The following is a 14,145-nucleotide window of genomic DNA, read 5'->3' on the forward strand; positions in this document are numbered from 1 at the left end:
CTGGGAGGTAAAACTAAGAAAGTGCCAGGCCAGCTGATTGAAATAGGTGAGTCTTTAACTTTTGCCGGAAGGAACGGAGGTCGGTGGTAGTTCGAATGTCTGGGGGGAGGTCATTCCAGAGGGTTGTGCCCATCACAGAGAAGGATCTACTCCTAGGTGTCGCCCGCTGGCATTGCCTAGCAGACGGCACCAGGAGGAGCCCCTCCCTGTGTGAGCGGATAGGTCGCAGGGACGTATGTGGTAGGATGCGATCCTGCAGATAACTAGGTCCTCTGCCATGGAGCGCTTTAAAGATGGTGATCAATACCTTGAAACGCACCCGAAAGACCACAGGTAGCCAGTGCAGCTCGCGCAGGAGAGGTGTTACGTGGGAGTAACGTGTACGTCCCATAATAACCCGCGCGGCTGCGTTCTGAACTAGCTGCAGTCTCCGGATGCGTCCCAAGGGAAGCCCCATGTAGAGGGCATTGCAGTAGTCCAGGCGAGACGTCACCAGCGCATGAGTGACCGTGCGCAGGGCACTCCGGTCCAGTAGGGGGCGCAATTGGCGCACCAGGCGAACCTGGTGGAACGCCCCCCTTGCCACGGCTGCCACATGGTCCTCCATTGACAGCCGGGCATCGAGGAGGACGCCCAAATTGCGCGCCCGCTCCACAGGGGACAGTTGTTCGCCCCCTATGGCCAGCGATGGAGTCAGCTGGCTGAACCGAGGTGCCGGTAACCACAGCCACTCGGTCTTGGAGGGGTTGAGTTTGAGTCTGTTGTCCCCCATCCAGACCCCGACGGCTTCCAAACACCGGGACATCACTTCGACAGCCTCGTTGGGGTGGTTTGGGGTTGAAATATACAGCTGAGTATCATCAGCGTAAAGATGGTACTCAACCCCAAAACCACGGATGATCTCACCCAGCGGCTTCACATATGCGTTGAACAGAAGAGGCGAGAGGACCGACCCCTGTGGCACCCCACAAGTGAGTGGCCTCAGGGACGACCTCTGCCCCCCTGTCAACACACATTGCTTCCGGTCGGAGAGGTAGGAGCCGAACCACCGCAAAACGGTGCCTCCGACTCCCATCCCCTCCAACCGGCGCAATAGGATACCATGGTCGATGGTATCAAAAGCCGCCGAGAGGTCTAATAGGACCAGGATAGAGGAACAACCCCTATCTCTGGCCCTCCAGAGATCATCAACCAACGCGACCAAGGCTGTCTCAGTGCTGTGCCCGGGTCGGAAGCCGGACTGGCGTGGGTCTAGATAATCGGATTCGTCTAGGTGTCGTGGAAATTGCTGCGCCACCACATTCTCAACAACCTTCGCCAAGAAGGGGAGGTTGGAGACTGGACGATAGTTAGCTAGCTCCATTGGGTCGAGCGAAGGCCTCTTGAGCAAGGGTCTCACCACCGCCTCTTTCAAGGCGGTTGGTAAGTATCCCTCACCCAGTGAGGCGCTCACCAGGCCCAGGAGCCAGCCTCGTGTCACCTCCCAGGCTGCCAGTACCAGCCAGGAGGGGCACAGGTCCGTTAAACAAGTGGTGGGTCGCAGCCGTCCACGCAACCTGTCCAAATCCTCGGGGGCAACAGAGTCAAACTCCTCCCAGAATGGTCTCTCAAGACTCGCTGTTGGCGGCTCGTCTGGTCCACTGACGGAGGTCCACCCGCTCCGGATCTGATCGATTTTGTCCTGAAGATATTCCCCAAACTCCTCTGCTCTACCCTGTAAGGGTGTCTCCCGCGCCCCCTGCGATAAAAGGGAGCGAGTCACCCTAAACAGGGCGGCAGGGCGGTTATCCGCGGACGCAATAAGAGCAGCACAGTGTCTACGTTTGGCCGTTCTTATTGCCACAAGGTAAGTCCGCAAATAGGCTCTTACCTGTGTTCGGTCAGATTCGGAGCGTGAGGACCTCCACCTGTTTTGAATTGATAGCCTTAGAAGCTGAATGCATCAGCTTTATAAAATGTTTTGCTCCCAAAAATATCATATCATGTACTTTGAATCATCAATATCCACTATATTTGTAAACACTTTTTCTTCCAGTGTATGCAAAATAGTGGATATTATCAAGATTTACAGGGCATAAAATGTTTTAAAAGGGGAGAATTGATGGGAGGGAGGACATTTATTCCAAAATAGTCCAATAGCAATTCAGTGACACACAATGTTGAGAGGGCAATAAAGTGACAACTGATGGAAACAATGGGAGATAACGAGTAAGTAGCCAGCATTTTTAATGTTTGTGTGTCATTTTAAATTATATTGATGCAAATAGAAAACATCAGTTCATTGATAAAATATATATTTTAAATTATGATATGCTATTTAAAAGTTAGTCTAAACTTCTGAATAAATTAGGAACTAATATAGTTTCTCTCTAGCAACAATCCAGAAGTGCAGTTCTTTTTCTGCTTCATTCTTCCTGAGGAAAAGAATTTAGGAGATTCTGCTTCTCTTTTCCTAGAGGCTCTCTCTCTCCTACCTTAATCTGGCTATTACCATTAAAATGCAACTCCCAGCACTTGCAGAGAGAATAGATTCCAGATTGCTGCAATAGACCTAATAATATTGTGAAATTGCCAAAATTGATTTAAACACCCAAGCAATTACACATCGTGGCTGTACTTTTTTCTGCACATACTTGTCTCTGCCATAAAACAAAACAAAAATAACAGCCCAGCCCTGGGTATTTTAAAAAAAAATCACAATGAATAGAACAACACAACAAAATTTAAAAAGCGTTTTGCTCATAAAAGGATTGAATCCTTGTTCCCGAAAGAAAGTTTTCATTGCATGTCATATCCTGCTTCAGTGCCAATTGTGTTATTAGTGCACACTAACAAGTGGCTTTTAGGGTCCTAAGGCTCTTCCATTTATTCTGAAAAGAAACACATTTCAGTATTCAACCATTACACACAAAACGTCCTTTTAACTTGCATTTATAGACATCCTGTTGTGATTTGTGAACAGCCATTCTGAACACAAGAGACGCTTGAAAGTGCATCTGTGTATTACCATGGAGATGGAGGCAGGCACCATGTAGGGTTCTGCAGTACCTTGCCATAAAATAAAAAAACTGCACAAAATGCAGAGGAAAAGCCCTTTTTTAGTAGTTCTCACTGGGGAACTTAAAGGACTTTCTGGGGGGAGCCATTATCTTCCTTTTCCCACATGCAAAAGGAATCGACCCCTATCACAAAGCGATCATGAGGATGAACTAGATAAAGAATATAAGTACACAATAGCAATACCATTTTCATAGTGCTTTGCAGCCCTCTCTAAGCAATGCTGTCAAAGAGTGCATTGTAAAATATGGTTAATAAATCAAACGATCTATTGACTACTTTAAATATTATTTTTGAAATCTGTTCTCTGCACAGCAGCTTTCCGAAATCATTTGAAAATAGGTTTTTCTAGAAAATAGCAACTCCTTAATAATGTGATCCTATGTTTCCATTGCAGTAGCAGATACACTGGCTCAACCAATTCAGAGCAGTATTGGATAGTCAATACTGTTCCATTCAAAATATTTTCCTTGCTGAGAAATACTGCCCATATGTGCATGTGCATTTCAGATGTTAAAAAAAGAGAGGACATAATAGCAATCTACAAATACTTAAAAGAGTATCACATGCAAGAGGTGATGACTCTTATGTTGAAACTAAAGGTAGTGTAGGTACCAAATTATTGATATGAAAAGGCTAAATATAAGCAGAATTTCCTGATGATTAAAGCTATTAAGTAGGAGAACAATCTACTTAGATCTGGAGTGGACTTGCTCCACTTTGAGTTTTCCCAACAGAACAGAACAGAATCAAATAAGAGTTGGAAGGGACCGTGGGAAGCCACCTCTCCACTCTGGTGCATGAGCAGAAAACTGGCTGAGAAATGCGATGAACAAATTTTCTTGGCAAACTTGAAAAAAGGGGAAAATCTGAAAGAGGTTCATAAAAAATGTTTTTGTTTATGATTTTGATTTACTCAGGACAATTCATGAGCAAACCCAAGAATTTTTTCCCCAAAATACATATTTAAATAAAAATTTCTAAAATCACAGTGTATATATATTTATTTTTTAAAAAAAACAGTTCAATTTCTATAATTTTCACATGAAGACTGTGCATCAAATGGTATCATTAGTACAGTAAAAGTTAAATTCCCAAAATAATGGACAAAAGAGGTTTAAAGAAATATATCTAAAAGACAATTTTAAGAGGATCTTCAGTAAGTACTGTATATTTACTTGCTGTTCTAATTAGTTACAATTTTACTGTTTTATTATTGTTTTTGTAAATTTTGCCACTCTCAGTTGTTGTGGGCCTCTTTTCTAAAGTTTAGATAACTTTAAAGCGTTTTAAAATAAATACAGTCAACGCCTGCAAATGAAAAATGTTCTTTCTAAATAAGGCTTTGAAAGGTTCTTAAAATCATTTTGATGTGATCAAGAAAATTGCAGATATGATATATTTATCTCCATTGATCTGCAACTTTTCGAACTCTGGATAAAGCTTTTAAACAGTTCTTAAAGATTCTGAAGTGCCTCCGGCAAACCAATTTTATGTCTGCTTTAATTTTGAAGGACAAAAAAAACAAGGAACAAGACGTAAAGGATGACCTTTCTCATCCATTCCTGAAGAAATCTGAGAAAAGTCCGCCAACATACAAAGAGCCTTCCTCCTGCCTTACAACGCAGATGAAGTCTCTGTTAAGTGATCGAAGAGCAAGTCATGGAGGACTGCCTGAAAAAGGTATGTGAAAGTGTTATCTTTGTTGGTTGTAGCATTTCCCAGACTAATAGGGCTTTACTATTTGAAGGGTAACTACTGTACTTTTAGGAGTATAACATGCACTCTCCCCCCCAAAAAAGGGGTGAAAAATACGGTGTGTCACCAAATGTTGCCAAAGCCCCACTCACCCGCTGGCCTCCATCTTTTGGGCATTTTCGGTCTCTGCGCATTGCATTTTTGGCACATTGCTGCCTCCCATGTTGCATTTTCAGCCTCCCTGTGCCGCATTTTCAGCCTTCGCACACTTCGTTTTTGGCCTCTGCACATCACATTTCCGGCCGGTTCCAGGTGATGGGGATCGCTGCCTCCACCGATCCCCGCCACCTGGAACCAGCAGAAAATGCGACATGCAGTGGCCAAAAACGGTGTGCGTGGAGACCAAAAATGTGATGCGCGGAGACGGCGATCAGCAGCGATGTGCTATGGTGATCCCTGCAGTCTGGGACAGGTCTAAAAAAGGGGTGTGCAGAAGCCGAAAATACAACGTGTGGAGGCCAAAAATGCGATGCGTTGTGGCGATCCCCACAGCCTGGAACAGCTGATTGGCGGTATTACAGAAGGCCAATCCAACTGCCAATCAGCTGCTCATGCTGAAACAGGCACCGATAATGTGCTGAAGCTGACCAGGCTGTAGGAGGAGACTAGCCAGATGAATACCGATGGATGCTGGTAGGCAGAGCAGATTTTTTTTCTTGTTTTCCTCCCCAGAATCTAATGTGCATCTTACACTCCAGAGCGCCTTATACTCTGAAAAATACAGTACTTGAACTTCGTACAAAGTTCAGGTGTGTCCTCAGTCCGAAAATAATTACACACTTGTCATTGGGGGGGGGGGGTCAGAAGTTTGTACAAAGGAGTAGTGGCACATTGTAAATTACATTTTTGTTATGGTAGTATATTTTCATATTTAGGAATTGGGTTTTGCCCAGCCCCAAGTCCTTACATAAAGCTTTTTTCTCACCCTTATTAAGCACGTTCTCACTTAATTAAAGCTTGCATCCTGTGAGGGGAGGGTTTTTTTAAAAAAAACCTAATCTCCCCTAGTTGTTTTTCATTTGATGCTTTCTGCATTTTATCATAGATTCTCCTAGTAATTTGAATCCTTTCCATGAAGCAGCAACAGGCAAGATGGGCTGTGTCACCTCCTACTCTCTGGAATACCTTGAAATTCAGCAACCAGTTCCAAGAACCCCAAGACTTGGGAAACGACAAGATTCTCCTCAACAAGAGCCTTCAAGTCCTGGCAGTCAGAATTTGGATTCTCCTTTGATTCTGAACATTGTGCATTCTTTTGAAACTGGTGATCGAGAGGATCAGATAGACCAAGTCTCTCCATCTCATCAGTATCAAATGCTTAGCTCACCTGTAAATTTTGGTCGAAGAAGTTCCAGTGAAAGAACATTGTCTCCCCTCTTCCAGCCTGGGGGCACTTCTCCCAGTCCCACTAAAAGTCCAGGGAACCCCACTCAACTTTCATTTACCTATGATGAAAAAAGCAGCTCTTTCAAAGAGGAAGCTGTCTCTCCAACACAGCTGAATGTCTCCAATCCTTTGGGGAGCCCTAATTGTGTGAAAAGTAGAGGCCGATTCCCTATGATGGGCATTGGACAGGTGATGAGGAAAAGGAATCAGTCAGTGGGATCTCCCACAGAAAAGTCTCTGGAAGCAAGAATGCCTCAGTTGCAACAAATGAGCCCCACGCAAATTTCATTCAGTATCACAGATCCTATAAATGGCCAGTGCTGAGCCGTTTTAAAAACCTCAAATTATTTAGTGCTGGTTTTGGGGACCCTCCCATTGAAACTTACATTCAGTTTTTTTTCTGTACAGTTTGTTATTGTATCTAATAAGATAATCAAAAGCCCGACTATTGTGGCATTTGCTCATGCAGTTGACAAAAAGATAAGTATGTCAAGTGATGTAAAGTGTTTTTTAAAAACTACATAATCTAATGTACGTAGCGTTTGCTTGTATTCTTATATTACCTATAAATATATGTAAACAAGAACATTCCAGGTTAACAACTTGACTAAATGGTGAAATATTAATTGGTTAGAATGCTACTTTTATTTCTGAAGTTATGATTCTGAACTTGTGCTTTTCTGACACCAGCATTATACACATCACACAGAGAAAGAAAAAAATGTATCTTTCCCCCTATTTCTCAGATACATTTGTCATCTTAGATACATCCAGGAGGAAAAAGAAATATAGCAGAAAGAACTTGGAATAAAAGCAAAAAGCTAGACAGAATGAAACACAGAGAGAGAAAAAAACCCTTTTTCTGTATCTTTACTGTATCTTAAGTATTGCATCACTTAAAATATGTATTTTTTCTAAAGATAAGGCTGAATTGCAAAGCTATGCTACCAAACAGAGATACAATCATCTTAAAATAAGGAAATCTATTTTCAGATTTTATTTTCATCATTAGACTATACTTTTTAAAAGGCTTATCTTTTTGTATAGTTGTACTATTTCCGTGAAACTATCCATGGAAAAGCTATATAATCTCCGTTTTAGTAAAACAGTGTTGAATATACTTGAAAGTATTGCTGGAAGACTTTGCACTGTATTAAGAGGATGTGAACCATGAACAGATCAGCTAGCCATTTACAAAAGTAATAATTGGACATTTAGCTGAATATTCTAAAAAATCAACAGTATCATAAACTAGAAGGATTAACATTTTTGAAAAGTAAAGATCTTCTGTATTTTACAGTTCTTTTTATTTCACAGTAAAAAAAATGTCAACATAAAAAATAGGCTTCTTTTGTGCAAATATTTGGCTGAATTGTTGATCATAATAAAATTAGCCTCGCAGAACAACAGGTTATTACTAATAATGTGTGCTTTCCCTCTTTTTTTTAGCATGCACAATATGGGGATGTTAATATCTTAGAAGACAAATCAGAACTAAGTATTTATTTTGATACTTGATACTTTCTGACATGTTAAGAAAAGCCAACAGCTTCCTGGAGAAAACAGCTCATTTAGCTTCAAGACTGGACAAGCATTTAAAGTCATAGTACTTCTTTTAAGTCAGTGATGCTGTTCTTATATGGATGAGCACTCTGGCTCATTTATTCATTTATTTCAAAGGTGGTATTACTTTCATCCAGGAGTAAAAAGACATTCCCTTCTACAGGAAGATCTCCATAATTAGCTGTAGGATAGCACTGTATCCAGCAGCAAGCCCAGTTGCTGGGATCAGCTTTCTTAAACAGCCAATTAATGATGATGCCTGTACTTTTGGAAGTATACTACTGGCCACAAAGGGTAACTTCGATGATTAGATGTTTGTCCATATGGAGAAAATTCCCTATAAAGAACAAGGTAGCAGTTGAGAAAAATGTAAGCTTAACTTTGTCCCTGATTGGCAAATTTTCTGAGCATCAGAATATTTTCCCCCAATGAATACACTTACATTCCACTTTTTGTGTCCACACGCAGTCTACGGTTTTATTTATTTGCTTATGTTCTCAATAAACCACACTTCACTGCTTTTGGTTGTGTTTTAATTCACCGATAACTGACCTCACACAATGGGGAGCAGAAGGAATTTGAGGCTTTCTCATGCATTTGTTACTAATTTCAAAAATCAATTTTCCCATTCAACTATTTTCTACTGTAAGGAACATTGTGCAAGCTGCTAGACAATCAGTTCCTTGTGGACAAGTGCATGGACTTGGGGAGGAGAGTCCTAAAACCTTAAACCCGTTTCTCATGAAGAAAGAGGTAAGACCTGTACTTCATAGAGGACTGGTAGCTGAAGGACATGGAGCAGGTGGGAAATTGGAAACAGAAAATGAATCGGAATTCTGTCTTCACCTATGTGTTTGCTTGGAGTGAGCAATAATTAGCTGAAAGTCTTCTCCCAATCACAAACACACAAACAACATGATGCTAAAAGCATTTGAGTTATACAGTTGGTGAAAACCATGTATAGTTATAATGGAATATATAGTAATAGTAGACTTGTTTACTAACGTAATTATATTCTATTATAATGGGTGCCTGATGATACAGCAGAGCTCTATGACAAAATCTAAAAATTATATATCAGAATTCATTCTGGGGGTTACAATGGCAAAAAAGTTATATATAATATTTTCATTAACTCCTATTGTCTACTATTTCATAACTAACTTCAGTTGTACTTTCAGCTCTAATATAAAGGGATTTATTCATCTGGTTTATAGCAGCACTCATAGGCCCATTCATGATCTTTTGGCAATATGATCACTTTGAGTCAGCTTCTCCTGGAAAGTCAGCTATTTTTAAAGTTCCAGTTCTGACTCCTGCAGTTCAATTTAATTCATGCTATTAAACTTTCAATAAATCGAGTGTGTTGAAATGGATTCTTTATCACAAAGTTAGCCACTTTAAACAATCAGCTTACTATGTGTAGCAGCCATAGTCTGTTGTGATTAAGATGGCCACTAATATGGAAGGTGTACATATTACGGTGGAAAGTGGAAATATTGTTATCTCAACTTCAAAAATTGCTGTGGCCTCTTTATGACTATATGCTTGTTTCTATATTTTTTCTTAATGTAACATCATTTTTTTAAAATGTGGCAACTAAAACTATTCTTAATAATCACAATTACATCTATTAGCCACTGATATTTTTTATCACTGTATTATATTAAACAATGCACTAATAGAAAGACTTAAGATGTTCTTCCAACTCTGAAATAATCTGTCACTGACCTTTTCTCACCTCCTGCAAAAAGGTGAGCTAACCCACCCACCCCACTGCAAAGCCACCTTCTTCTAAGGCTAAATTTACCTGTAGTTGGGAAAGGAAACATTCTTTTTTCCTTTTCAGATCAGTTGCCTGCCTTCTATCGATCTAAGCAATGCCCTCTAAACCCAACAACTTCAGCATTTAGTAGAGACAGGTTGCACAGTGGATTCTGGTTAGTAGAGATGCAGGCATGGCTCCCTGGATTTCCCTGAGTAAGGGGGCTGACCAATTATAAGCCTCTAGAAAATCTGTGTATTTTGAATGAACTCAGCCCTGTCAGATAGACACTGCCTGACTGTGAATGCAGTAAATTTTCAGTTTAGTGGACTAATCAGGGAAGAGTTGTCTTTTAAAAGCGAATGCCCGTTAAATGTAAATGGGATTTTATACATGCGTATTTTATGTATTTTTACATTTCATGCACACACAAGGATGGGATTTTAAATATATACATCTATTAAATTAAAATGTACTTCAGTCTCCGAAGTGAGGCGTGGGAGGAGTCACATATGGGTATTGTCACAGCCCTTTTGCCCTGGAGGCTGAGGTAAATATTGAGGCCACACGTCCGTACCTCCTCTGACCTCCCAGATTAACCTCAGCCTTCAGCCCAGAAGGAGTGCTTTTACCTGACTCTCCCTCACTTCGAAGACAACGTTTTTTTTTCTTTTTTCTAGTTCTTCTAGGTTTTTTTCCCTAGATCTTTAACTTTTTCGTTTTACCTTCGGATCTGCTCCTCTTTCCACCGGTGCTCAGCGCTGCTGGCAGGCAAGCCTTGCTGCGTACCAGCGCAACTCCCAAGCGGCCGGACGTCCGCGTAAAGGGGGAAGTAGCTGCTGTGCCACAAGGTCCACGGGGACGACTACAGCACCTCCAGGAGAACTCCGCAAGGCGCCAGCGATCAAGGAACTGGCCAGGGCCTTCCTCCAATGTTCCCGAGCCTCTGAGGAGATCGGGTCGCAGATCGGTAGCCATTTTGGATTCCCCGCCATCTTGGAGCACATGGGAGAGCGCGTGACCTCCTACGGAAGCTGAGAGCGCTCAGAAGACACCGCTGTAGCCGGAAGAGGCTACAAGAGGAGGCCTTAACTCTGCCGACAATCCGGGGAGGGCCCGGAATCAGCAGTGAGCCGGCAATCGAGGCACAGAGCGGCGCCAATCCTTGGAGGAGCGTGTGGCTTGGAGGATCAAGCCATACAGAGAGAAGAGAGAGAAGAGGCCGGCAGGGAGAGAGGAGGTGGTACAGTAACCGTGAGCATTATGGCGGAGGCGGCGAGGAGCAGGGGTGCCGGGCCTAGATCCCCAGGGGATTCAGATCCAGGCAAGGGGACCTCCAGGTGGGTTCCCCCAGTCCCCAGAGGGAGGTCCCCCACCAAGAAAGGCACCCCCAGTCCCCATAGCAAGGGAACCTCTGGGAAGGAGGTTCGAATTACCAGGGCCTCTGCAAGAAGGTTCAGGGCCACCATCAGCCCTTCCCCTTGCAGATCTCGCTCCCCCTGCAGGCTTCCTGTTCTGGAAGAGACCAGGGGGACATCCCCGGGCTCCCCAAGGGGCTCAGGCAGGGGGCGCAGCTCCCTGTCACCCCCCTTTCACCTGCCCACCCATCTGAGGCTAGGGGAGACCCCTTTGGGGCACAGGGCACCCAGCCCTGCCAGACACTGACTGGCACCGCAATCCCCTGAACCTAGGGAATTTTTTATTAAAATTTTTAATAAGTTTTACAATTATTACCCCCCTTACCCTTCCCTCTTCCCCCATCCCTACCCCTCTTCCCTCCCTCCCTCCCCCCAACCTCCCAGAGCAAAATACAGGGTATAAACATTTAACAACCATACGCTAACACAAACTAGCTAATTTTAACATGTTACTATTCTTGTGTTTTAACTCCCCCTTTATTAAACTAGCTTTAAATAAATTGTAGCATTCCTTATGCCTTCATTCATAAGCTAACTGACATTTTTTAGTCCGGTATTTGTTTTGAATATAGTCAATCCATCTTCTCCAGTCCAGCTTGTACTTCTCAGCTGAATGGTCCTTCAGATATGCTGAGATTTTGGCCATCTCTGCTAAGTTTACTACTTTTAACGTCCATTCTTGGATAGTGGGAAACTCTTCCTTCTTCCAATACTGCGCCACCAACAATCTTGCTGCCGTCGTTAGGTTCAAAATCAAATTAGTCTCTATAACAGTACAATCTGAAACTATATTTAACAGGAACAACTGGGGCGTCAACTTTATCCCCTTTTTCAAAATATTTTGAATAACCCACCATATTTTTATCCAAAATGCTTTAACTTTTTTACAAGTCCACCAAATATGGTAATACGTGGCACTAACACAATCACATCTCCAACATTTAGATTGTAGATTCGGATGCATACAGGCTAGCCTTTTTGGATCTAAATGCCATCTGTACAGCATCTTGTAAAAATTCTCTCTCAAGTTCTGAGCTTGTGTAAATTTTACATTTTTTACCCAAATCTCTTCCCATGTTTCCATCATTATTGGTTCTTCAAAATTTTGTGCCCATTTTATCATACAATCTTTAACTAATTCTGTTTCTGAGTCTATTTCCATCAATACATTATACTTCCTTTTTATGTGCATTTGACCCTGGTCCCTAATTTGTTTTATCAAATTATCCTCATTTTGGATGATACCAGATTTCTGGTCTTTTTTCCATCTAGCCTGTAACTGACCGTACTGAAACCAGGTTTGAATTACCCTTTCCTCTCAGTATATTCAAAGATTTTAACTGTGGTACATCTCTATCCATACTAAGAAGTTCTGCATATGTAGTTACATCTTGTTTTTGTTCTATACTTATGTTCTCCATAGTGTGTCTGGGCACCCCCCACATAGGTATCTTGTCATTTAACCTATATTGATATTTTTTCCAGACATGCAATAAAGCATTCCTTAAAATATGACTTTTAAAAATCTTGTCCACCTTCTTGTCATATATTAGATAAGCATGCCAACCATATACCAGATCATAACCCTCAATATTCAATATTCTATCCTCTGTTAGGTTAATCCAATCGCTAATTGTTGTTAAAACTGCTGCTTCATAGTATAATTTTAAGTTGGGCATTTTTAAGCCTCCTCTTTCGTGTATATCTTGCATTGTTTTAAGTTTTATTCTCAGTTTCTTCCCTGCCCAAACAAAGTTGTTAATACCTTTCTGCCATTCTTCCAAATTTGCGTCTTTTTTAAGTATTGGTATCATTTGAAAGAGGACTAGAAACTTGGGCAAAACATTCATTTTAACTGCTGCTATCCTTCCCAACAAAGTCAATTGTAATTTTTTTCCATTTATTCATTTCTAACTGTATTTTATGCCATAATGGTTCATAATTGTACTTATATAATTTCCCATTTGAAGTTGTAATATAAATTCCTAAATATTTAACCTTTTTTACTATCTTACATCCTGTTACTCTTTCTAATTCTTCTTTTTGGTTCATAGTCATATTTTTAACTATTATCTTTGTCTTCCCTAGATTTACTTTGAACCCAGATACTTGACCATATTGATTAATTATATTCATTAAACTTGTAACTGATTCCCCCGGCTGGGTTAAAGTTACAACCAAGTCATCCGCAAATGCTCTTACTCTGTATTCGTAATGCCTAATCTTAATTCCTTGTAATTTGTCAGACCCATGTATTCTGTTCAATAACAATTCCGGGGTTAAAATAAACAATAATGGAGACAAGGGATACCCCTGTCTTGTTCCTTTTTCAATTTTAAAAGATTCTGTTAAGCCTCCGTTAACTATAATTTGTGCTGTCTGTTTCTGGTATATTGCTTTGATAGATTGCATGAAATGCTCTCCGAACTGCATCTTTTGTAATATTTTTATTAAAAATTGCCAATTGACTTGATCGAATGCTTTCTCCGCATCTAAGAATAAAAGCACTGCCGGGAGTTGGTTATACTTTCCCGAATATTCCATTATATTGATGATTTGCCTTACATTACTTTTCATTTGTCTCCCCTGTATAAAACCAGACTGGTCATTATGAATTGTTTGTTGCGCAATTGGCATTAACCTGTTTACCAATATTTTAGCAAAATTTTTAGAATCTGTATTAAGTAATGAAATAGGCCTGTAGTTTTTTGGCTGGGTAGGGTCCTGATCTTCTTTTGGAATCAAGGAAATAAAAGCTGTTTTCCAGGATGGTGGAACCCTGCCTTCCATTTGGATTTTATTAAATAGTTCCCTAAGAGCTTCCATCATTTCTAGCTCTGGCTTTTTATAATAAACTACTGTCAAGCCATCTGTGCCAGGAGCTTTGCCGATTTTTAACTGCTTAATTGCCAGGAAGATTTCCTCTGTAGTTACAAGTGAATTCAATCTTCCCCTTTGCTCATCTGTAAGTATAGTAATTTTCTCTTTCTCCAAATATCTGTCTATGTCTGAACCTTGTATTTTGTTACCAGCATACAATCTGGTGTAAAATTCTAAAAAAGTCTTTTAATCATATCCTGTTGAAAAACTTCTTTCCCTTTGTATTCTACTTTCACTATATTACGAGATCTTTGTTTTTTCCTTAACATATATGCTAACCATCTACCTGGTTTATTGGCATTGCAAAAAGTGTTATGT

General features: G+C 41.1%; 1 protein-coding gene across 4 annotated transcripts in view; it reads left to right on the forward strand.

Moving 5' to 3' along the window:
- HUNK (hormonally up-regulated Neu-associated kinase) overlaps nt 1–8,275 on the forward strand; it is an 87,085-nt gene extending 78,810 nt beyond the window's left edge. For 3 of the 4 annotated variants that reach the window (XM_081951293.1, XM_081951290.1, XM_081951292.1), the window contains 2 exons: nt 4,572–4,740; nt 5,861–8,275. In XM_081951293.1, coding sequence (XP_081807419.1) covers nt 4,572–4,740; nt 5,861–6,525 — 834 coding nt within the window. In that variant the 3' untranslated portion in view covers nt 6,526–8,275. The remainder of the gene's footprint in view (nt 1–4,571; nt 4,741–5,860) is intronic. The other variant, XM_081951291.1, reaches the window with a different exon arrangement.
- Nucleotides 8,276–14,145: the final 5,870 nt, after the last annotated feature.

This window comes from Natrix helvetica (assembly GCF_964273705.1).
Source record: "Natrix helvetica genome assembly, chromosome: 4".
In the NCBI taxonomy this organism is placed as follows: domain Eukaryota; kingdom Metazoa; phylum Chordata; class Lepidosauria; order Squamata; family Natricidae; genus Natrix; species Natrix helvetica.